The sequence below is a fragment of the Arachis hypogaea genome, chromosome 3 (assembly GCF_003086295.3).
Source record: "Arachis hypogaea cultivar Tifrunner chromosome 3, arahy.Tifrunner.gnm2.J5K5, whole genome shotgun sequence".
Taxonomy (NCBI): Eukaryota; Viridiplantae; Streptophyta; class Magnoliopsida; order Fabales; family Fabaceae; genus Arachis; species Arachis hypogaea.
In genome coordinates, this window is record NC_092038.1 from 133178850 (window position 1) to 133202699 (window position 23850).

Below are 23850 nucleotides of genomic sequence, written 5' to 3' on the forward strand. Positions count from 1 at the left end.
ATCCCATTTTTAAATTTTTCGATAACTTATTTATCATTAACATCTTTTGAGATTTTTTTTTATCAAGGATGTAAACTTCAAATACTATTTTGGTATTTTCCTCTTAGTACTACTACACATGAGCCTGTTTGGGAAGTAGTAAAAGCTACTTTTTTTTTTTTTTTTCTTTTAGATTATGAAAAGTCACAATTTGCGTGTTTGCCACTATTTTAAAAAAAACTTTTAACTTTTCGAAAAATTAATTTACAAGTAGAAATAAATATTTGACTTCTCTACTTTTCGATAAGTCATTCTACCACTTCCTTAAAAAAAATTTAATTTCAAAAACAAAAAAATCTACTTTCCTTTTGGACTCTGTGAAAAATACTTATCCTTCACCACCATTTTTACGCAACTCTGCTAGAAGCACTTGCCTTCCACCATCATTCTCACGCAATGTTCCAAACCTCACCATTTTCACATAATGATTCATCTGATGGAGGTATTGATCCTCTACCACCATTTTCATTTTCAGACAATATTGCATCTGAACAACCTACTGCATATATTCCTTCTAAATATTTTTTTATCATTTTATCACTCTATTTTTTATTATTAAATTTGTATTTAACTGTGGTATGAAATTTCAATTTTAATTTTACTTATTTCACATGTGATTTTATAGTTTGCTATTATTTTCATAGTTAATTATAACAAGTTCTTGACCTCAATAAAGGAGAAGGGAGTTCTAATAGGAGTAAAATAAAAAAACAACAAAATATATATTGACACACATTTTATATTTATTTTTTATTTTCACCTACCATATCATACACAATATTTAGTGATTAGGTTATGTAAAATTAACATTTAATATTGGAAAGTATTTGTTATCATCGTTATTTTAATATTCATTCTGTTTGGTAAGTCGGGGTACCGGACGGTTCGGGTTGGTACTTCGGTTATCGAGGGAGAATCGCCTGGTTCCTGGTCGCTGGGTTGGAGAAGGTGTGCTGACATCCCGAGCTCTTCGCGTGGAGAGGAGGGGTGTCACCTGCAAAGACACTCCGACGCTCTAGACAGTCGAGTGTGCAGGCGAAAAGGTGAGAGAATGATATGTGACGTACCTTGGGGGAGGGGTAGGACCCTCCCCATATATACCATGTCAGAGGTGGGTCCCACAAGGACAGACCCACCTTCCTCGAAGCTTCCTTCACACAGCTGTAGTGGAGCTGTCAGGACGCATGTCCGGGTGAGAGGTTGAGTAGCTCAAGCCCGACCATTCGGGTCGGGTGGTCCACGGGTCGGGTCGGCCCGTATGTTGTTTGGGACAGGCCGTAACACATTCTTATGTAAAAAAAAATTATTTTTTTGAGTTATTTATCCAAACGATATAACTTTAAAATAAGTACTTTTATAACTAAAAATCTAAACACAAAATAACTTATTTATAAGTTGTTATTAATAAAAGTCCTTATGATTTAAGCTCTTTAAGCTCTTTTTGGCATACAAGTCATACAAGTCACTTAACTCAACGCGCGCGTGAAATCACGTTGTTTCTCTTTGTATCCCGCGTTCCTCCTCCTACTCCTCTTCCTTCTTCTTCTCATTCTTTCTTTGCGTTTCTCCTCCTTTTTCTTTGCGTGATCTTCATCGTCATTTTTTTATTACCGTTATTGTTGCTGTATTTTTTTTCCTCCTCCTCTTTTTATTGATTTTGCAACATTATTTATTTTTTTCTTCTTTATTTGATTTTTTTGCTCCTAAGAAGCATTCTGAGAATATGAAATAAGAAGATGAAGAAGAAGAAGCAGCAGAAGATGAGAAGGAAGAAGATGATGAGTTTTGAATTATACAGAACTTATGAGCAACATATACCGAAAATTCTTAAACAATACACTTAAATATCTTCATGTTACACTCAAATATCTTCGTGTTACACCCAAATTTGCTGCAAATACAAAAAAATGTTTCCTCTAATACTGCATTTTTTCTCCTTTTTTTTCTTATTTTCTTTCTTTCTTTCTTTTAGTTGAATGAATGTAAGGTCATCATCTTCCAAGTAATTTTACAGCATTATGTGTTTCTTCTCCTTCTTTATTTGATTTTTTTATTTTTATTCTTGTTCAAAGAGTAAAATAAGAAGAATTTTGAGAAGATAAAATAAAAAGAAAAAGATGAATAAGAAAAAAAGAAGAAGAAGATGGTGATGATGATGAAAAAAAGAAGAAGAAACATTAGAAGATGAGGAAGAGGAAGAGTTTTGAATTATGCAGAACTTATCAGTACACATACACTGAAAATTCTTAAACAATACACTCGAATATCTTCGTATTACACTCAAATATCTTCGTGTTACACCCAAATTCGCTACAATTACAGACAAATATTTCCTCTAATGCTGCATTTTTTTCTTCTTCTTTTCCTTATTCCTTTTTTTCTTTTAGTTGAATGAATATAAGTTCATCATCTTCTAAGTAATTTTGCAGCATTATGTGTTCCTTCTTTGTTTGGTTTTTTTTGTTTTTATTCTTGTTAAAAGAGTAAAACAAGAAGAAACTTGAGAAGGTAAAATAAAAAAGAAAAGATGAATAAGAAAAAAAAGAAGAAAATGGTGATGATGATGATGATAAAAAGAAGAAGCAGTAGAAGATGAGGAGGAGGAAGATGAAGAATTTTAATTATGCAAAACTTATCAGCACACATACACAAAAAATTCTTAAACAATATACTCGAATATCTTTGTGTTACACCCATATCTTTGTATTACATCTAAATTTGCTGCAAATTCAGAAAAATATTTTCTTTAATGCAGAACTTTTACATTACATTCAATTCAAACCATTAACGATAAAACATTATTCACCTACAGAATCATAAACTATTAACGAAAAAATTAACTAGAATCGAATCATACCTCAGCCACTTGATTGGATTTAAAACAATAATCAATTTCGTTCAAGTTCAATTGACAACCTGAACTTAAATTATTTATTATTTTCAACAACGAGATAACTGATGATAGAAGAGAAAGAGAAAAAGAAAGAAGGAAAAGAAATTTCAATGAAAAAAAGGAAGAAAAGGAGGAGGAGATGGTGCTGATGATGACGATAATGAAAGAGAAAAATAACAAAGAAGGTGCAATTACGGCACGAGAAAGAACGTGTGCACATAAATATAAATTATTTGTATAAACTTGTATCAAAAAATGACTTGTATATGAAAAATAATTGTTTTCCTCTTGTTTTAATTTTGCCAAGGACCAAAGACAGTTTATGATAGATGCCTCATTCGGTTATACTGCAAGGACTCGAGAGCTCGCTTATCACACAACTTATAAAATATCGAGACATTAGCCAAATTAGCTCAAATTGGTGGTGTTAGTTTGCTCTTAAACTCATGTACTGACACTGACAACGTTAAGGACTAAGGTGAACAAGACAAACCCGCAAGTTAAAACGATATGGTGAAACATAACATCAAATGAGTTACCGCATCAAACTTCAATTGGAATCCTATAATATTAATCCAACTCTCAGCGATTCAAGTACAAAATAATTGGTAGATTCACCTTGGAGCCTACCTAGCAGACTATCATCTCTGTACTGACCTGTCCTACTATACATTTGGAAAGTGGAAGGAACTCTTATCCACAAGAAATGGTTAGAAACTGGATGTGTGTTTTTACGCATAGTAAACTGCCGGCCACCTTTTTCCATGTACCGTGGGAAACTCGGTGATAAAAAAAAGTACCAGATAGTTGATGTCTGTACAGGTGAAGAAACAATAACATCGATTATGTGAACTGTCGAAAGATTCTTCATCCAATGAAAATGCAAATTCTAATTCATGCGGTGGTTAGATCAGGGTCCTTGGCTGTCTCAGTACATTCAGTTGGACTTGTGCCCGAAAATAATGAAGGAGAACACTTTGGAGAAGAATTACGGTCAATTGAATTTGTAAGTTCTTCCACGAGCAGTTTACGGATTTTCACTCTCAAATTGGATGCTTCTGAAGGTTTGAACCACTGCTTGCCAAACTGCAAATTGATCAATTATTAGAGATAAGATCTTCTCTTATTTTAACTATCAAAATAAAATAAAATAAAATAAATTTTTTATTTTGTGGTGGGGGTGTGTGTGAGGGTGGGGTGGGGGGAGTAAGACCAACACTAATTACCATAGCCAAATCTTTCTTTTTGAGTCTTTCCGGTGCCCATTCAATGAAACGTTCAATAAAGTACAATACAAAAAGGCCACAATCATAATCATTCCTTTGTTGGGGAACCTGGTGCAAAAGACACGCATAAAAAGTGGAAATAAAATTAAATCATATTATCATCCTCAAACTACCACAAACACGATATGCTAGATTACAGCACATAAATTTACCGTGATAACTTGCGCTTCAATTCGACGGGGAAGGCAATTCCATATCCTGTCTGCAATTGAAACATCTGATGACATATGTTCCTGATCCAAATAGTTCTTTTCTTCTATCAAAAAGCTACAAAGCATAATTTCGCTACATTAACTTCGATGTTTGAAATGTAAAAAAATGACTAACAAAGCAAGCAAAAACTAGATTGTGCGTCGACCTAGTCAAATGGCCTTGTTATCAGCCCCAGGTCCAAAAACAATAAATCAGGGAAATTGGTTACCCAGGTAGGTGGTAGTGGACTTAACTGAATTTGTCATACCCACCAAACACACTACCCAAGAGGTTTAGCTGGATCTGGCTTTCAAGTCCAGTACTTACAAGCACATAAGAAAAGTACCTACTTGTAACATAGGATGGTAGTGAAGTCACAAGATATTTAAGAACTAATAACCAGAGCACAAACGAATTAGATATGTCACATATATGGTATACAATAAATCAAGTGCTACTTCATCCTAACCTTTTGATGTTATCAAATAGTGATCTGCTAGAGTGAAGACTCAAAGAATCCAGATGAAGTATGATTGGCCCTGATTCATCACCTTTATCCGGGATACAAATAATGATCAAGCTCCAATGAAGACTGAATACATGAAACATCAGAAGAAAAAGAATCCGGAAATGAGAGAATGGACAAGAGAGATTAAAATATAACAATAAAAATTACCCTGCTGCCAATATAAAATTGGGCATGAAGTGCATTCACAGGAGCACAGAAAACATAACTATAAAAATTTACAGTTAAATAACCCATTCTTCATTTGTTTTTTCTTACCAGTTTTTCTTCTCCCACTATTTCTTCTAATATGAAAATATTATAAGGCAGAAGAGACTTAAAATATATCAAAGAAAAACTAACTACAGAGCATATCAGCCCCTTATTTTAGTCGGACAAGCCATAGTTGTAGTTTCAAGTCAGTGTAAAATGAGGTGACACTATAGCCCAAGTATTAAATATATTTCTTGACCTTAGAGGGCTTTCCCTATCACAAGAATTGTATTTTCTTCCTATAATAACCTAAAACAAAAGAAAGCACAAAAGAACTTCCTCGCAGTCAAGAATTTAATAACTTACAAAATGAAGTTTCACTGCTAAGGAAAAAACTTACTCCTCGTGTACTGGAATCAAAACATAGGCCTTCTGAAATATATTTACACCCTTCCACCACCTTCTGAATTTGACAAAGAATGTTGCTCTGTCACTTTGCTATATCATTTAATGGGAAAATGAATTAGAGAACATACTAAAAATTAACACTCCAAAATGCCTAAGTTGCTAGGTTAAGGCACGTGGATGCAGTTTGTCTCTTATACCCTCCCTCACATAAAAAAGCCTTTAGGCTTGAAATGCAGACAATACCCAGCTGAAATTTAACTGTTAATAAGAATAATAATTACACCTATTATTCACTTGTTCTCTATCATGCATTCTAACTAATGAACTATCAAATATCCCACTCCAATTTCCAGATTACTTTCCCCATAGTAACTTCACATGTCTTCTAGAAAGAACCATTGCAAAAAAAAAAAAAAAAAAAAAAAAAAATACATTGCAAAAGGGTCATGATACAAGTGATAAACTAATAGTTTATGCTGCCCGAGAAATAGTTCTTCGATCAGTCATTTGCACTTGTATGGTGATCAATTAAATGTTTCCTTCAAAACTATCAAGTAAAAACATATTTAATAACAGAAGTTAAACATCATTAATACGTTATCAGCTATCAGTCAAACCAGCAGCCAGTAAAGGGCATATTATTTTTAGAATAGAACAATTAAGAATGTGATGATCTTAAACATCTAAACTCTACTTGCAAATAATTAGAAAATTATTGCCATACATGCACATAATGACATAAATACAGCTATGCATGTGCATAAAGATAATATATTACCTTAACCGAAACAGCCTCCTGAAGCTTCTTGTAGAAATATGTATTAAAAAAATGATACTTGGATAACGATCTATTTGCCAAAGATGCTTGCTGCTTCAAATATCTAGCAAAGTGAAAATGTCATAAGTAGAGATATTAAAAGCTAACATCATACTGCAGTATGGTTCAAGTTTTCAGCTAGAGTCATCCAAAAGGTCAAAAATAGCACATTGGTTTACAAATCAAAGCAATAGTAATGACAGGTAGAAAACTCCAATAGGAAAAACTAGTGGAGCAATATCAAATTTCTTGGTGTTATATTTGGCTAAGCATAGCCACACACAAACAAACACACACACACACAAAAGGTCAAAAACAGCACATTGGTTTAGGAATCAAAGCAATAGTAATGACAGGCAGACAACTCTGGTAGGAAAAACTAGTGGAGCAATATCAAATTTCTGGGTATTATATTTGGCTACATACACAGACAGACAACTGAACTTAAAGACTAAATAGTTTCAGTAGTAAAAAGAACTATAATTTATCCTATCAAATATGCAACGATTTTGCTCTATCCATATACATCCCCACCAAATCACATCTTATGAATATAGGTTAACAAGAGAAAGAAAACACAAACTACATATTTCACTTCAAAATAACAAAATAAAAAAATTAACACTAATAACCTATTTGGAGAAATGGAGGGAAAGTACAAATAAACTTACCGTATGTAAAAATTCATAATAGTTGAAGTCAAATAGCCTTCAGGAGCAAGGCAATCTATGTCTGAGTAACAAATTTCAACAGACTCTGGATCGTCACTGGGCCATCACAAAGGTAAGTTTAAAGGTCATACAAGAAAAATGTGGATCTAAACAATGATGGTTAAAGTACAAAGTTCTATACTTTGGAGTACCTTGATGGGTAATACATCTTAGCATCTTTCGCACTGAAAAGCAACACATACAAATCAGATAAAACAACAAATTTCATAGACATATTGCTGAAGATGAAATGACTAAATATATATACCATTCAGCAAGTTTTTTTTCTTGCTCTGTCTTCTCTAGCACATAAGGTTCATCATCATCGTCATCATCATCATCAAGGACAATGGGCTGACCCTGTTTAAAACATGTTATATATAACATATCACAAATCAATTATTAATGAAGCTAAAGTTGTCTTTGATTATCAACATACTACTAATCAAACTGTGGGTTCTAGTATAAATCACTCTAACTGCCAAAGGTGAATGGATATATGAGACATTTTTTATATATAATATAAATAATAAATAATATATTATAAATATACCTTCTTGGACCTTGAGTCATCTGATTGAATTGCCTGTCTAGTTTCCTTCCTACAAGAGAGGAAAAAATCAAATTAGAACACAACTAACAAATTCATTCATTTGAAAACTCCCAGTGAGAAACATGAATAACAAATCATATATGTAACATCTTCGGCTCAGATAGTAAACGGGTAAAAGAAAACCATATTAATATTAATGGCTTACTTAAGTACCCGAACAATTGAGCATCAGATTCTCCAGATCATGAGTTTAGATTACACAGGAAGAGGATGAAAGCAAAAAACTTTGTTTTTAAAAAAAAAGGACAAGGAGACAAAATAATTTCAGATGAAACCGATTGCTATTCTTCATCTAGCCCAAATTTGTATTGGGCACTGACCCAAATACAGAGGCAGAAATCCCACACACCATTATCCTTATAAACTATAGGATGCCCCTGGGTAAATTTAACTAAAATTGGCATATACTAGAAAAAGAAATATTCAGTACAAGAGATGCAAAGGATACATGTCAAGTGAACTAACAATGGCAACATGGCTAGGGTTTCAATGAAAAACAGTGAAGCAAGACATTCTTCTCTTACACTTCTGGAGCGAAGAATCTTGACAGGCTTTTCCCAATGTTCGCAGTAGAGATACTGGAAGCTGCTCTGGATTTTTTACCATCATTAAAAGCATCATTCTTGGAAAGGTTGGTAGCGCATTGAAATGGCTCATTTCTAGAAGATGATCGAAGCCTCCTTCCTCTTTTAGGTTCTCCCATGTCTTTTATTGTCTGGTTATTGCAATGTCTGAATTGTGAAGTCTCTTTTCCAGATGTGTCAACCACCATACAATCCGTCTGCTTAACAAATAACAGTCAAACCGGGTACTGACATGTAAGTCAAAAAGGACAAATGGAGTATCTTGCAAATGTTGCAAAGGACCTTACATCAGCTCCTTCCAATTTCTTAGAAAAACAAGATGCAAATTGGGATTGAACTGGCACTTGAGATGAGATACTCTTCTGTCTCGAGTCACTAGACACACCTTCAAAAACATCCAGTTTCTCAGTATCCCACAAACAAATAATTCAATCACACGTCACTGCATGGTTTTACAGATATATCACAACAAACATTAAGCATCTGGTGTCCAAATTGATAATCTGATATGAGAAACTTTTACAATACCGAAGATGCTTTACTACACCTTAACCAACGAATGCAAAGCCATGACATAATGCCCCAGTAACAATGGCAAGAAAAGATTCAATTTCACTCATAGACCATTTTCAACAGCCACTTTCTATTAGCAACCATATGATTAGGCTCTATGGGGTTAAGCTGATAGTTAATTAATAGGCATTGCCACAAGATTGATTCAACCAAAACAGAAACCTCACCAACATCACTTGAGCCAGTAGCATTTCTCGGTTTATCATCAGCATCAACAACTTCCTGTTCTACATAGGAAAACGAAAAATCAAACAAAATATAAGTAACTAAACTTAGAACAAAAGTCCTTCGACATCAATAAACCACATGAATTTACAGCGCAATGCTCATTGAAGCGAAAACCGAATCGATTAACGCGGGCTAATCAAAACCAACGACTCACACAACACATTAACACACATTTTTAAAAGGAAAAAACAAAAAACAAATGAATGTTTCTTTGTATATTAAGAGGCAAACCTGGACGTGTGGCGTCCTTTTCCGGCGAGCTAGCTCTTCCTCTTGTCGCCTGATGGTATCGAGAATCTTGACACCTCCATCCTTCAACTTCGGGAGATGGATTCTCAAGGTTTGCTTCTTGCTCCGAATGCTTTCGATGAGCTGGTGGTCGGTTAAGTATCTAAATTCATCGTCGAGGGAGAAGGAATTACCGGAGGCCATAGGCTTGACCACGATCTCCGGCGGCGGTGCGTCGCCGTGGCGGGGGAGAAGAGCTTCCCAGTCAAGGTCGAGACGGCGCTTCTTCTGCGAATTAGAGTTAGGTTCGCGTTGTTGGTCCATTCATTTGATCTTTTTTAACTCTCAGTGAGTTACTCAGCGAGCGGGCGAGTGAACTCAGCGAGTGAAGGGTATTTTTGGAATGAATCAGCAATCCGTAAAAAATTGGAATGAAGGAAGTAACGGCGGAGAATCCATTTTACGGTGCGGTGTGGTGGCCTGCGCTGCTATGCTAGGGTGGCACAGTTTTTCAGAGAACGATGGAACTTCACACTTTTTGTTAAGGGTAAAATATTTCAGCCGATTAATATATACTCAAATTCCTTCTCAAAACTTAGAATTGTATGTTTTCACTTTTCCGTAATAATATAACAAATAAAATCTTCCAAAAAAATAAGGAGAAAATTCTACTCCTCTCTTGTTAAAATGACACTTTATTTTTTTTATTTTATAAATATATATTCTCTTTTTTTTTAATTTTTAAAAAATATTATCTTTATTTTATTTTAAATTTTTTATATTAATTAATATTAACTTTATCTATTTTTTAAGAAAAAATAAATTATTTTTAAAAAAATACCATTAACAAAAATTTTATTTTTTATTATTAAATTTTGTTTATCAAAATACCTCTTAATAAATTATTTTTTATTGACTAAATTGTATTTTTATCAAAATATTTTTAAAAAATTAATAATTAAATTATTTTTTTTTAAGATACCTAACTTCAATAATTTTTTAAATATTAAATTATGATTTTACCAAAATTTTTATTAACAATTATTTTTATATTTTATTATTAATTTTTTGATAACAATATATATTATTTTAATATTAAATAAAAAAATCTTATTACTATTAATATATATAACAACTAATATATATTGATATTGAAAAATAATTTTATTAAAATTTTTTATTTAATGTTAAAATAATATATATAGATATCGAAAAATTAATAGTAAAATATAAAAAAATTGTTAACAAAAATTTTGGAAAAATTATAATTTAATAATTAAAAAATTATTGAAGGATTTTTTAGAAAAAAATAATATAATTATTAATTTTTTTAAAAATACAATTTAATCAATAAAAGAATAATTTATTAAAGAGTATTTTGGTAAGCAAAATTTAATGATAAAAAATAAAATTTTTGCTAATGAATATTTTTTAAAAAAATAATTTACTTTTTCTTTAAAAATGGATAAAGTTAACATTAGTTAACACAAAAAGTTTAAAATGGATTAAAGAGGAGGTTTTTTAAAAGTTAGAAGGAAAGAGAATGTACATTTATAAAATAGAGGGGAGAAAAGTGTCATTTTCATTTTAGCATCTCGCAGGAGAAGGAGTGGAATTTTCTCAAAAATAAATTATCTTTTAAAAATGAATTTGGACTAAATAGTAAATACCCATTTTGGTCCCTTAGATTCACACGATTATTTAATTTGGTCTCTAAAATTCAAAATTACCTATATCAATCCTTTAGATTTAAGTCCGGACACCAATATGGTCCCTCGACTCTTTCCGGTGATGACTAGATAAACGGAGTGCTGAGATGGAGCCTCCTTGTCATACTAAATGATGAGTAAACGATGTTGTTTATCCTTGGCGGCCAAACAAGTCTGAAATGAAGAATAGTAGAGGTAGAGAAGAAGAATAATACTTTATTTTGGTCTCCATTGTTTCTTCTCCCTTCATATACAAAGTGACGACATTTCTGACTTGTTTGGGTGCCAATGATAAACGACGTCATTTACTCATCATCCACGGTGGCAGAGAGGGTGCCAGCATTCTGTTTGTCTAGTCATCGCCAAAAAGAGTCGAGGAATCATATTGATACCCGGACTTGAATTTGAAAGACCAGTACAAGTAATTTTAAATTTCGATGATCAAAATGATTAATCGCATAAATCTCAGAGACCAAAATAAAAAATTTGTCATAAATTTGAGTATTAATACATTATATAAAAGAATTTATATAATTAGGATAAAAAAAACCTTCTAATTATCTATTTGCCCACAAAAATATTACTTATTTATTATAATAATAAAAATACTCAAACAATATTAAATAATATATAAATAGTAGCATAAACACTAAAGATGGACATAGAAGAATTTCAGATTAAACATTTTGATTTTTAACAAATTTTATTTTTTTTTTTAACTTTTCAAAAAATAATTTCATTAAATAGATTAGTCGTTTTGTTATTTTGAAGTAGAGTGATTTGTTTTACCATCATACTTTAGAATATAATTGTGTTATAATAAAATTTGTTAGGTATTTATTTATTTAATACGTATATTAAAAATTGATTGAAAACAATAGAGATGTCAATTTATCAGATGGATTAATTTTGGATGACTTTCAAAAAAAAAAAATTTGTTACATACCAAAATATCCGATCTATAATTCCTTAAAGAAAAAGTGAAAAAATATTGTCTCTGTTAATTTAGCCATAAACATGATCCTTTGCGAATTTTGGTGTGGTAGACGACCACAAAAGCTTTGTTTGTGATCCTAATTGCTTTTGTTAACGAAAACTAATTTTCTTTATGTTTGGATATGTTTCGTGCAGTTTTAGATATCAGATTTAGTTAACATGGGCAAACGTTATTGTTAATAATTAAGAAAATTTTATAAAAAAATATAAAAATGTCAATTTTAAATACATTTGTTAAAATAAAATATTTAAATATTTTTACTAATAATAATCTTAATATTTGTCTTTAATATACACATAAATCTTTAATATTTTAAAAATATTTTTTTGGTATTATAAATTGGGAGTATTTTTGTCAATAATTAAATAATTTGAAAATAGGAAAGAGATTTATTTCAATAAACTTTGTAAGTAATCTTATTTTGGGTAATGACCATATTGTTATCCAAAATTTTTATTTGACAAAATAATTTTCAAATAAAAAAATAAACATGTGGCTCCTAAAAATATAAAAAATATTTGACAAAATAAATCGATTGTTATTTCCTCAGTTTTACCCTTTTTTTAATTTCTGATTTTTTGGATGAAAAGAAAATATTGTGTAAAGTTAGAGTAAATCATAAAGAGTCCACCATGAGAATTGGTCACTCTTAATCTTAATGTTTAAATTGTAATTTATTCACCCTTTAATTAACGCATGGAAAAATATTAGAGACCAACTCATAATCGGTCAAGTTGTAACGACAATAATTAATAATTAATTTTTAAATAAAAATAATATAGTAATGGGCTCATTTTTTTGCAAATAGAGAAGCTTATGGTGTATCACCATGAAATGGAGCAACAGCCAAAATTTTCACTGCTATGGGTGTCAGGAGAAAAACGCAGCTTCCATTTTTCATTTTCTAGCATTTCGTTGTTTTTTTTTTTTTGTTTCAAATAAAACAAAACGTAATTTCCGTTTTGCATTTGAATATTTTTTTTATTTAAGAAAAAAAAGGCATAAACGCAGGTTGCGTTTGTCAAAAAAGATTTATTAATTTTTTAAAAAAAGTAAAACGCAGGCTGCGTTTGTTAGATGAGCTGTTCAAATTTTTTTGGAAGAAGAGAAAACGTAGGTTGCATTTTGTTTGGGCCTAAATTTTTTTTTCAAAATGTACAAAACGCAGCTTACGTTTTGTATGCGAAATAATATTTTAATAAAGAGCCTTGCATATAAATAGCTAACACAGCTAATACCAACTCGCACCTCACTTCTCTTCTTCACTTGTACTCCCATTCCCTTTTCTTTCATGTATCTGATGCTTGTGCTTGTGAGATTTTTCGGTTATTAGAAGGGTAAAAAAAGTTAGAATATGGAGGATATTGCAAATATACGAGTGTATTATAACGGTGAGATTATACCGAATACACACGAAGGAGTGGGTTTTATTTGTGAATGTCCATTTTCATTTGCTATTCCATACAGCACGAGTTTTGTAGAGTTACAAAATGGTCTTTGTGTGAACATACAAAGTCACATTTCGAAAAGGGTGAGCAACATTTTGTACAAGAATACTGTTGAAGAACGGAAGATTGACGATTTAGAATTCAGAATAAATTCCCGTTGCAAGTATAGTTTCTAAACCAAGCAATCATCCTTTCTTACAAACGTTTTGGTTGTCACAAGCAACAAACCCCTTTAAAATTGATAATCGAAGTATTTAAACCTCGGGTCGTCTTCTCAAGAAATTGCAGGGAAGTGTGATTTATTATTGGTTATGAAAAAGTGTGTTTTGGGGTTTCGGATTAAGATAAAAAGCAAGAATAGCAATGGCAGAGGAAATAAAATAATAACAATAAAAAGCCTTGATTAGGAGAGATCAATCGGAAGTTCTATCCTTGTTGGATTTTTCTCAAGATCAATTGATAATTGAAGGTTGCTTCTACTTAGTTATCCTTTACGAAGTAAAGTAAAAGAAATTCAAGTAAGTTGGAAGTCTACTTCTATTCACAAGTTCTAATCCTCTCCTTTGGGAAGGATTAGCGTTAGTGACTAAAGAGCCAGCCAACAATAAACCCAATTACAATTCAACTCTTGAGTAATTCAACTCAAGGGTCTCCAAATATTAATCAACTCCAAAATCAAGTTCGGATCTAACTTAGAACATCAATTAATAACAAACAATAGAAGAAGTGATAAATCTGAAATACCTCAAATTGCATTAAATAAAGAGAATCAAGTCTGACATTGGAAAGTTCATAAGCCAAATTGGAAAAGAAGAGAATCAATAAGAAAAATAAATAAACCAAAGTACTAGGATAAATAAAAGTAGAAGATAAACTAAATGAAACGAACATTGAACCTGTGATGAAGAAGAAATAATCCTAAATCCTAAAACTAAATCCTAAGAGAGAGGAGAGAACCCCTCTCTCTAAAAACTACATCTAAAATTATGAAAAGTGAATGATGGAAGACATCTTCATGAATGAATGCATTCCCCCACTTTATAGCCTATAATCTGTGTTTTCTGGGCCAAAAATTAGGTCAAAAACAAGCCAGAAATCGCCCCCAGCGTATTCTGGTACGTACAGGTCGCGGGAAAGTGACGCAGAAGCGTCGTCCACGCGTTTGCGTGGATTGCGTTTCTGTCAGGTCACGCGTCCGCGTGATCCACGCGTTTGCGTCGCCTGGCTTTAGGGCAGCTATGACAAATTATATATCGTTGCAAAGTCCCGGATGTTAGCTTTCCAACGCAACTGGAACCGCGTCATTTGGACCACTGTACCTCAAGTTATGGTCGATTTAGTACCAAGAGGTCAGGCTGGACAGCTTTAGCAGTTCCTTCAGTTTCTTGTATTCCTTCCACTTTTGCATGCTTCCTTTCCATCCTCTAAGCCATTCCTGCCCTATAAACTGTAATAACCTTGATTTTCGAGTACATGAGATCTTTTCTGAAAGTACGGATTTCTCCGGAAGATTAGTAAAGGGAACAGCTCTGCTATATCATCAAGCATTTCAATCCTCATTATCATTATGTCATCCTTAAGCTAGAACCTCCTCTGAGGCAAGCTCGATAATGCAATCACGAAGAACCTAGTTTTTGAACCGTATCGGTTGGCAGTTTTGATTCTGATTTTCGTAAATAGTCTCTGTTTGACGAACCGGACTCGATTCATGAGAGGAGAGAGATAATAGTATAATATTATCATTATATTAGTATTAGAAAATTCTTGAATGATATTATAAGGTTACCTGGTCTGTTTTTGTTAAAAACAGAAAATCGGTTTAACCGGATTTACGGTTTACTGGTGCAGCTTAGCACCAGCACTCTCTGATGAATTTAGCAATGCTAAGGCCTCATTATACATGTTCTATTCTCATAATAAATATGTTACTAGTGTCATTTATGCTAGTAGCTCAGAAAATAATTTTTAGAGATATTTTTACGAGTGTTCCGATACACCTAGTTTTAGTAGTTGTACACCAGAGATATTTTAATATTATTTTAATCCACCTCCAAGCCAACCAATCACAACTCACCTTACACCCCCAAGACCTCCAAGGCTGTCTCATTTCATCATTTTGGCCGAAAATAACAAGAGAGAAAAGAGAGAAACTTTCATGAACACTTAATCTTCAAAGCTTGATTTCTTCTGAACTAAAACTCAAATCAAAATTTCAATCCGACCAAAATGATCCTCTCTTCTTTCTCTACATGATCATATGACTTATCAAGGCTGGGATCAAGGTGAGTTGGCTGTACCATCTCTCTTTTGATTTAGTTTCAAGGAAACATGCTTAAATATGTGTTTTCTTGATGTGATTTAGGAGGAAAAAGTGTTTAAGGACCACCTGAAAGTTTGATTGAATTAGGAGCAGCAAGACCAGGTAGGGTGTCACGAAATTAATCTTGATTATTTGTGTTTGAGTTGTGTGAAAGTTGTATTATTTGGCTGTGCTAAAAATTGGTTGCATATATGATTGATTCTTGGTGAAAATTTGGTGAAATTTTGATGAAATTTGATGAAATTCAAGCTTTAAAGTTCATATTCTTGGGCAGCTGGAAAAACGAAACCCTAAGCTTAAATTGAGGTTCAATTTATGTTGAAATCATGTAGAAAAGATGGGGTTTTAGTGGCTGTAATTTTATTTTGAATTATGGTAAAAATCGGTTGCTGAAAAGACTGAAAAACGGGTAAAAACAGAGAAAGAATCTGAAGAACATGAAGAACACTTTGAGTGTGATGAAGAACAATGAAGAACAGGCCTTAGATCTTAAAAAGGGCAAGGAAGTAAAATTTTTGGTGTTTTAGGGGTTGTTTGGTAATTTCTGAAAGTTAGGGTGGTAAAAGTAGAAATATTAAAAGTTACGGGTGGTAAAAAGTGAATTTTAAAGGTTAAAAATAAAAGTAAGTTAATTTTTCAAAAATTTAATGATAAAATAATAAAAAAATAATAAAATATTAAATAATAATATTTAATTAAAAATAATATTTTAATAAAAATAATAAAATAATGCGGAAAAGGCAGTTTTCTGTAAAAGCTTTAGAAAGAAAACTTTAAGCGCAGAATCTCATAATTATCTTCATAAAACACTTAGGGAGTGGTAAAAACATATTAGTGAGGCAAAGATAAATAAAAGATAAAAAGTTGAAGAAAAGATAAAAATCGAAGAAAAAGTCTGTAAAGTTTTAATGACAGAAAAACAGACAGAGACTAGTGAACGAATTAGGGCAACATAGTTAGTCTTGGAATTGCGAATAGGGTTATGTATTATATGAAAAGTTAAACTGTTTCAGTATAGACTTAATGAACCTATACTTGGGATAGGCTAACTGTTCATACCGAAATTTACATAAGCTTTAAATACATACGTTAAACCAAGAAATCAGAACAGAGTAGAGAAATACAGAAAACAGAGTAACCAGAGTAAAGTAAAGAGATAAAGAGAAAAAGAGTAATATAGATACAGATGAAGAGAGTAATCAGAGAAGAGAAAAGAGATACAGAGAAAAGAGAAACCAGAACAGAGTAAAGAGATATAAAGAGAAGAGTAATATAATAAAGAGATATTTATATATATTAGTTGCTTGATGCAACCCAGAGCTATATATATATATATATATTAGTTGCTTGATGCAACCCTGAGTTATATTTAATATATATTAGTTGCTTAATGCAACCCAGAGCTTCTGTAGGGAAATTAAGTCACCTACAGCTATTTTCCACTTCCCCAGAGCAGAGCAGAGTATATATATTTTTCTGCAGTAAGCAGAGGTTGTCTCAAATGAGCGGCTATTATTATATGCGCATTTATTTAGGAACGGAAAATCGTATCCGGGAAATCAGGATTACTCGTGACCGAATAAATGTCGGGATTGCGGGCAGCCAACCGGCACATGAGCTCATGGCCTGCGCTAGGGCTAGACATGCATCATTCTTGTCTGCGCATCATTCTCTGTTGCATTCCTTTCTGTGTGTGATCTACTTCTTTATGTTTGTCTGCTTGTATGCTATTTTTGTGTTTTATTTTCTTATATTCTTTTGTTTGTGTTCTGCTTTCTGTTCTCTCTACTTTCTCTTTCTATCTTTATCTTCTGTTTACTGCTTCGCTATATTATGTTATTCGTCTACTAATCGACCCCAAGTAAATGAACGTAACTAATAACCCCGGCCCTACTAAGAACTCCCCAGTTCTTACCCCTTCTCTCTCCCTTTCCCCTTTAGATGGAAGTAAGAGTTTCTTTCCGTAGTTCGCTGACGATTGTACGCAAAAAGGGATTCCGCTCTAGGCAGTCTTCTGAGTTTAGGGTGAATATCGTTCTCTGATTATATGTATATACTGTGAGACCAGCCAACGTCTGCACCCCGTTCGTATGCGCACTTTAACCTAAATCATGTGTATGAGATTCCTATTGTGTGGCTACTTCATGAGGTACCAGAGAGACGTCCTGTGGAAAAGTCTGATCATGCAGAGGAGTAGCAGATGATGTTCTATCTTTTGATGATGTTCCACTTGACTTGAGTTTTGAAGACCTAGAACGTACTTTCCCTCGCTTTAGTAGTTTAGAGGGACTAGGTGAGTATAGAGTCTAGGCTAGCCTAGGTGCCAGCTTAGGGACCTCTTGAACAGGTCAGGACCTGGGATGTTGTATATATATATATATATATATATATATATATATATATGTATATAGATATTATTTAGCTATATCTAGGGGTGTTCTAACTAACATTCTATATGCTAATAAAGGCTGAATCACCGAATGTTGTCAACTACTTGTTATGTATTTTTGTGTGGTTGTTTATAACTGTTTTATCTGTTATTACTTGTGAATTGATTATAAATGATTCTGTCTATTAATCCAAACATTTTCAAAAAAAATACACCACGCAAATTAACTACGCATTTAACAATGAATCAGGCTCATATGATAAATAATAGATAATAATTAGGAAGACAAATTGGTAGCGCTCAGTTTCCGGTATGATCTAGACATATTGAAAATTGGGTCGTTACATAAACTCTGAAATCACTTAACACACATATCAAGGCATCTAATGGTAATAAGAGAGGATTAATATTAGCAATTTAAAGGCCCAGGAAACATGTTTTCAATCGTAGCACAAAATTAGGAAGGAAAACGTAAAACCATGCAAATAGTATGAATAAATGGGTAAAGAGTTGATAAAAATCACTCAATTGAGCACAAGATAAACCATAAAATAGTGGTTTATCAACCTCCCCACACTTGAACATTAGCATGTCCTCATGCTAAGCTCAAGAGAAGCTATAAAAGTGAAGAGGAATGATAGAATGTATGAAATGCAACCTATCTATATGAATGCAACTACATGCTAAGATGTTTCTACCTACTTGGTTAAAAGTAAATAAGTTTTCCAAGACAAATATGAATCAAATTCCACTAATTCAAATTATACAATGAAAGACAGGTAAACTTGTAAGAAGATAGCTCGTGAAAGCAGGGAACATAGAATCAAGCATTTAACCCTTACTGGTAGTGTATATACACTCTAATCTCTCAAGTGTACAGGGTAATTCACTCTACTATTCTCTAGTCATGCTTTCTAAACTTTGTTCTTCATCTAACCAATCAACAAATATTTAATGTACCAATGCAAACATCATGAGGTCTTTTTAGGGTTGTAATGGGGCTGAGGTAAAGGTAAGGATATATGTATGGCCAAGTGAGCTTTATAAAGTGAATCCTTGATTAGTCTAAGATCTCACCTAACATATACATACTTTATACAATTTTAAAAATACTTTACCTAGCTACCCAAATTTTTTCCACTTTTGTATTACATGCTCATGTATCAAACTTATTTTTGAATTTTGTCTCATGTGCATTGATTCTTTTTTATTTTGCATTTGGGGTAATATTATTTTTCTTCTCTCTTTTTTTTTTCTTTTTTTTTGTATCCCCTTATTTAATTACTTAATATATTTTTTTTATTTTTTTCAATGCACATGGTATTTTGATTTCACATGAGCATGCTTCCCAAATTTTCAAATAACTCATTCTTTTTAAATTCCTACTTTGTTTCTATCATCCCATGTTCCCATAAAATTTTCCACACTTAAATAATACACAATTTCTATCTTAAGCTAACCAAAGATTTAACTTGGGATTTTTATTTTGTTTTTCTTCTTAAAGCTAGTAATGTGGTTTATAGAACAAGAGGGGATTAAAAGGCTCAAGGGGGCTAACAAGGGTGATGTAAAAGGTAGGCTGATTTTAGGGATAAGTGAGAAAAAATTCAAATGATGGCCTCAATCATATGCAAGCATGTAAATACACTAAATAATGGACATATAGAGTGGAACAAAGCAAAGATTACAATCATAGAAAAGAAAACACACAAGAATAAAATATTTATGGTTAAATAATGTAACCATATAAATAAGCTCAAAATCTCACAGGTTGTGTGTTCTTTGGCTCAAAAACCATGTTCCAAATACAACTTCTGATAAGTTTAACACAAAAATTTTGATTTTAAATTAGTAAAAATTTTTCAAAAATAGGGTCTTTAAAAATAAACTTATTATTTCTCAACCAAGCAGTAGATAAATGCATAAAATCAAACAAACATGCAATTAAACATGCAAATGCAAAATGAACAAACAAAGAAAATAAAACAATGGTGTTGAAAAGAAGAAAATAGCTAACCCATGGAGATCGGTATCGACCTCCCCACACTTAAAGATTGCATCGTCCTCGGTGCATGCTGAGATGTGCAGGTGGACGGGTTGTTCCAACTGATGCTTTTCTTCAAGGATTGTGCAGATGGACTTGTTTGTCTCCCCTTTTAGAAGTTTCTCCCTTTTTTCGTCTTCGGTGGCCAGCCTGAAAGAAGAGAAAAAGAAGAATAGTAACCCAGAAATAAAGATAAAATAAAATATGGTTGGGTTAATGCCAAATAATGAGGGTCTCAATTACATGGTAACTACAACATGCAAGTGAGAAAACAGTAGAAGTACATGGAAAATCAAGAGTGCAAAAATTTGCAACAATAGGGAAGAGAGTGTGGGTAAGGAGAGAAAATATAAAGTCATGTCAATGTAAAATTAATACAGATATAAAAGATTGGCATTGATTTAAATAATATTACCTAACCAGAATAAAACAAGTCACTAAGCACCCAAAATAATTCAAGAGAAGATGCAACAGTTAAATAAGAAAATCAACACCAAAGGAAAAATTTAGAAAAGAAAAGAAAAATATGCACTAAATTAAAATGCAATGAATGAAATATGCAAATAAATTAAGTAAAATAGAATGAAGGTGAAAAGGAATGAGAAGTGAAAGAAATAAAGTAAGAAAGAAAGAAGAAAAGATAGAAGAAATTAGGATTAGAAAAGAAAAGAGAAGATAATTAGCGCTGATTTGGATGAGTTGTGCGGCGCAGGCGACGCGGACGCGTGAGTGATGCGGTCGCGTGGTGCGCGATAAGGTCAGGTAACGCGGAAGCGTGGGTCACGCGATCGCGTGGCCTGATTTGTGCGATTGGCGCGAGTGCAGCCTCGCGTTCGCGCAACTCTCTGTTCGAAACTCTTTTCGCCAGATTTTTGGGTGACGCGGTCGCGTGGGTGATGCGATCGCGTGAATGACCTTTCTTTTAAAAATTACGCGGACGCATGGGGCACGCGTTCGCGTGGTAGGGCTTGTGCTGCTAGCATGGTTCCAGCCCCACTCCATCATAACTTTCTGCCATACACCTCTTTACGTCGATTTCATAGGGCCACGCGTTCGCATGGGAGGCATTTTTCCCACATGACGCGGACGCGTCAGCGACGCGGTCGCGTGGATCAATTTGTGCCAAAGGCACGCCTCCAGCCACGCTCTTGCGTGACTCTCTGTTCAATTCTCTTTTCTTCAAAATGCACTGGTGACGCGGACGCGTCAGCGACGCTGCCGCATCCGTGTTTTTTTTTTAATGCAAAATGCAGAATGCAGTATGCAGATGCTGATGCGGATGTTATGAATAATTCCAGGTTCAATAAAATAAAATAAAACTCAAAAACAAACAAAACTAAATAAGATTGAAAATGGAACGATCATACCACGGTGGGTTGTCTCCCACCTAGCACTTTTAGTTAAAGTCCTTAAGTTGGACATTTGGTGAGCTCCTTGTTATGGTGGCTTGTGCTTGAACTCGTCTTGAAACTTCCACCAATTCTTGGACTTCCAATAAGCTCTATCAATACCAAGTAAATTCCTCAAGTTTTGATAGAGTTCTTCACAAGCTTTGAGCTCCCAAAGTTGATCCTCATATATTCCTGGATCCCAAATCTTGTTTCTACACCCGTCTTCAAGTTGATTATCATGATTCCATCCGGGTGGTTCAGCTTTAGAATTCTCACTGAAGCGTCCAAACAACTTCCTAGACCCATTCAATTGAGCTCTACACCAACCTTTGCGTTTAAACTTAAAGCTTCCAACCATAATGAACCTTGCAGGACAATTCTTACCACTGACCATCTTCCTCTTACTCTTAATGCCACAAAGAGCTCTAAGTTGACCATCCGTCTCCAGTAGCCCATATTCAAGTGGAATTAGAAAGCTAAGGGATATGAATTTTACCCACTTGAATGTTGTGAAGGATGATGGCAACTTAGGGGGAGGTATTTCTAACGAATTTGCAAGCTCCACTCCCTTGTGCTCTTCTCTAACAACTTCAACCTCTTTGCAAGTTTCTTCAATATCAACCTCTTTCTCTTAGTAGCTTTCTTCCAATTCAATCTCCTCTTCACTGCTTTCCAAGGGCATGAGAGGTTGTGCTTCTTCTTCTTGAATCTCCATCTCTTGATCGACCTCTTCCAATTCCTTAACCATGACACGCCTTGGAGGTTGTACACCCTCCTCAACATCAAATGCAACTGTCTTGGAAGGAGGCTCTATGTCTTGACTTTTCCATGGAGGTTCAGCATCTCCCAGATCTTCAACCACTTCTTCCTCTTCAATAATTATTGCTTTGTCTAGTAGTTTTAATATAAAATTGTACTCATCCTTGATGATTTTCTTTCCATGACAACTCCTTTCAACTATTCTTTCATCTTCAAGGGTCTCTCCTATCTCCACATTTTGGGCCTCCTCTTGCTCTAAGACAAAATTAGACTCCTCCTTGGTGTCTTCCTTCACTCATTCTTCAACCACTCCTTCAACTTCAAGGGTCTTTACTACCTTTACCTTTAGGGCCTCCTCTAGCTCCTTATGAAGTATGGATTCGCGAAGATGATCCATTCTCTCTTGTTCCATGTTAATAGCATCATTGGGATCATGTTGCTCTTGGATTGATGGATGTGGGTACTCTTCCATGGATGGTGGTGATGGGATGGAGAGATCATTCTGTGGTTGAAAAGGAAGTGCACTAGAACTTGAGGGTTGATTGTTGAAGGTATTTGGTAGTCCGATTTGGGCGACAAGAGCTTGTATAGTAGAGTTTAGATCGGCAAGTGCTTTCTCCATGGAGGTTTGGGGTGGATAGGAGGGTTCATTTGTTGGGAGAAAGGGTTCATGGTGGGAAGGTGGTTCATCTTGATAATGATAAGGAGATGTTGTATATTGAGGTGGTGGTTTATGAGAGTAATTGTGTTGGAATGGGAGTGGTTCTATGTACGGTTCATTTGGCTCATAAGGTGGTTGGTATGGTAGTTGAGGGTTAGGGTCATATAGAGGTGAATGGCGGAAAGGGACTTGTGAGTATGGTGGTCCAAAGCTATTTTAAGGATGTGGTTCATTGGCATATGATGGAGCTTGCTGGTAATTACAAGGGGGTCCACCATATCTATTGTCTTGGCATGCATTGTAGGATGGTCGTTGTCCATGGTATCTTGGAAGGTGATGTTGCCGAAAGGGTTGATCAGATCCTCGTGGCTCCTTCCATCTCTGATTGTTTTGACCTTGATGCATGTTCCTGTTATAATTTTTATTCCTTGCAATAGCATTAGGACCAAACTCAAAGCAATGGGGGTGAGAACTCATAATAACAAATAAAAATAAAAAAAATAAATTTAAATTAAAAGGTTATTGAAATTTAAATTTTGAATTTGAAAAATAAATTTTGAAAATTGAATTTTAAATTTGGAAATTTAAATTTTGAAATTTGAAATTTGAAAATTGAAATTTGAAGTTTGAAATTTAAATATTGAATTTTGAAATTTGATTTTTGAAATAAGATAAGATAAGATTCTGAAAAAGATATGATTTTTGAAAAAGATTTGAATTTTGAAATTTAAAACTAAGATAAGATAAGATAAAAATTTTAAAAAAGAAATCTGAATTTTTTTTTTTTGCAAATTTCGAAAATTCAATTAAAATAAAGAGAAAAGATATTTTTGAATTAAATGA

At 33.4% G+C, this 23850-nt stretch overlaps 1 protein-coding gene and 1 long non-coding RNA gene across 3 annotated transcripts; one reads left to right on the forward strand and one right to left on the reverse strand.

The window, feature by feature from the left end:
• Positions 1–3467: 3467 nt before the first annotated feature.
• Positions 3468–9979, reverse strand: LOC112733923 (ubiquitin-like-specific protease 1D). Of its 2 annotated transcripts, none has more exons than XR_011877640.1 (14): positions 9293–9891; positions 9001–9055; positions 8548–8645; positions 8201–8457; positions 7617–7665; positions 7332–7423; positions 7216–7248; positions 7025–7120; positions 6315–6417; positions 5529–5626; positions 4880–5002; positions 4371–4756; positions 4159–4266; positions 3468–4018 (listed from the first exon to the last, which is right to left on the reverse strand). XR_011877640.1 is itself a non-coding variant. In XM_025783040.2 (14 exons), exons 1-14 carry the CDS (start codon positions 9611–9613, stop codon positions 3827–3829), a joined length of 1740 nt encoding a protein of 579 aa, XP_025638825.1. In that variant the 5' UTR covers positions 9614–9979; the 3' UTR covers positions 3468–3826. The 2 variants fall into 2 exon arrangements, 1 of the variants encoding a protein (XP_025638825.1); XM_025783040.2 differs by having other exon boundaries at positions 4371–4485; positions 9293–9979.
• A 5589-nt stretch (positions 9980–15568) lies between these two features.
• Positions 15569–18118, forward strand: LOC140182802 (uncharacterized). Its single transcript, XR_011878941.1, has 3 exons — positions 15569–15725; positions 15806–15865; positions 17705–18118. It is a non-coding gene; the product is annotated as an uncharacterized lncRNA (long non-coding RNA).
• The last annotated feature ends 5732 nt before the right edge of the window (positions 18119–23850 follow it).

Bases quoted from the DNA above. Each gene is read 5' to 3' on its own strand.
- LOC112733923 (XM_025783040.2), bottom strand. From the start codon at position 9,613: ATGGACCAACAACGCGAACCTAACTCTAATTCGCAGAAGAAGCGCCGT. The intron at 8,646-9,000 runs GTGAGGTTTCTG...ATGTTTTTGAAG, and splicing joins TACTGGCTCAAGTGATGTTG to GTGTGTCTAGTGACTCGAGA. The intron at 7,249-7,331 runs GTATATATATTT...GTTGCTTTTCAG, and splicing joins GAAAAAAAACTTGCTGAATG to TGCGAAAGATGCTAAGATGT.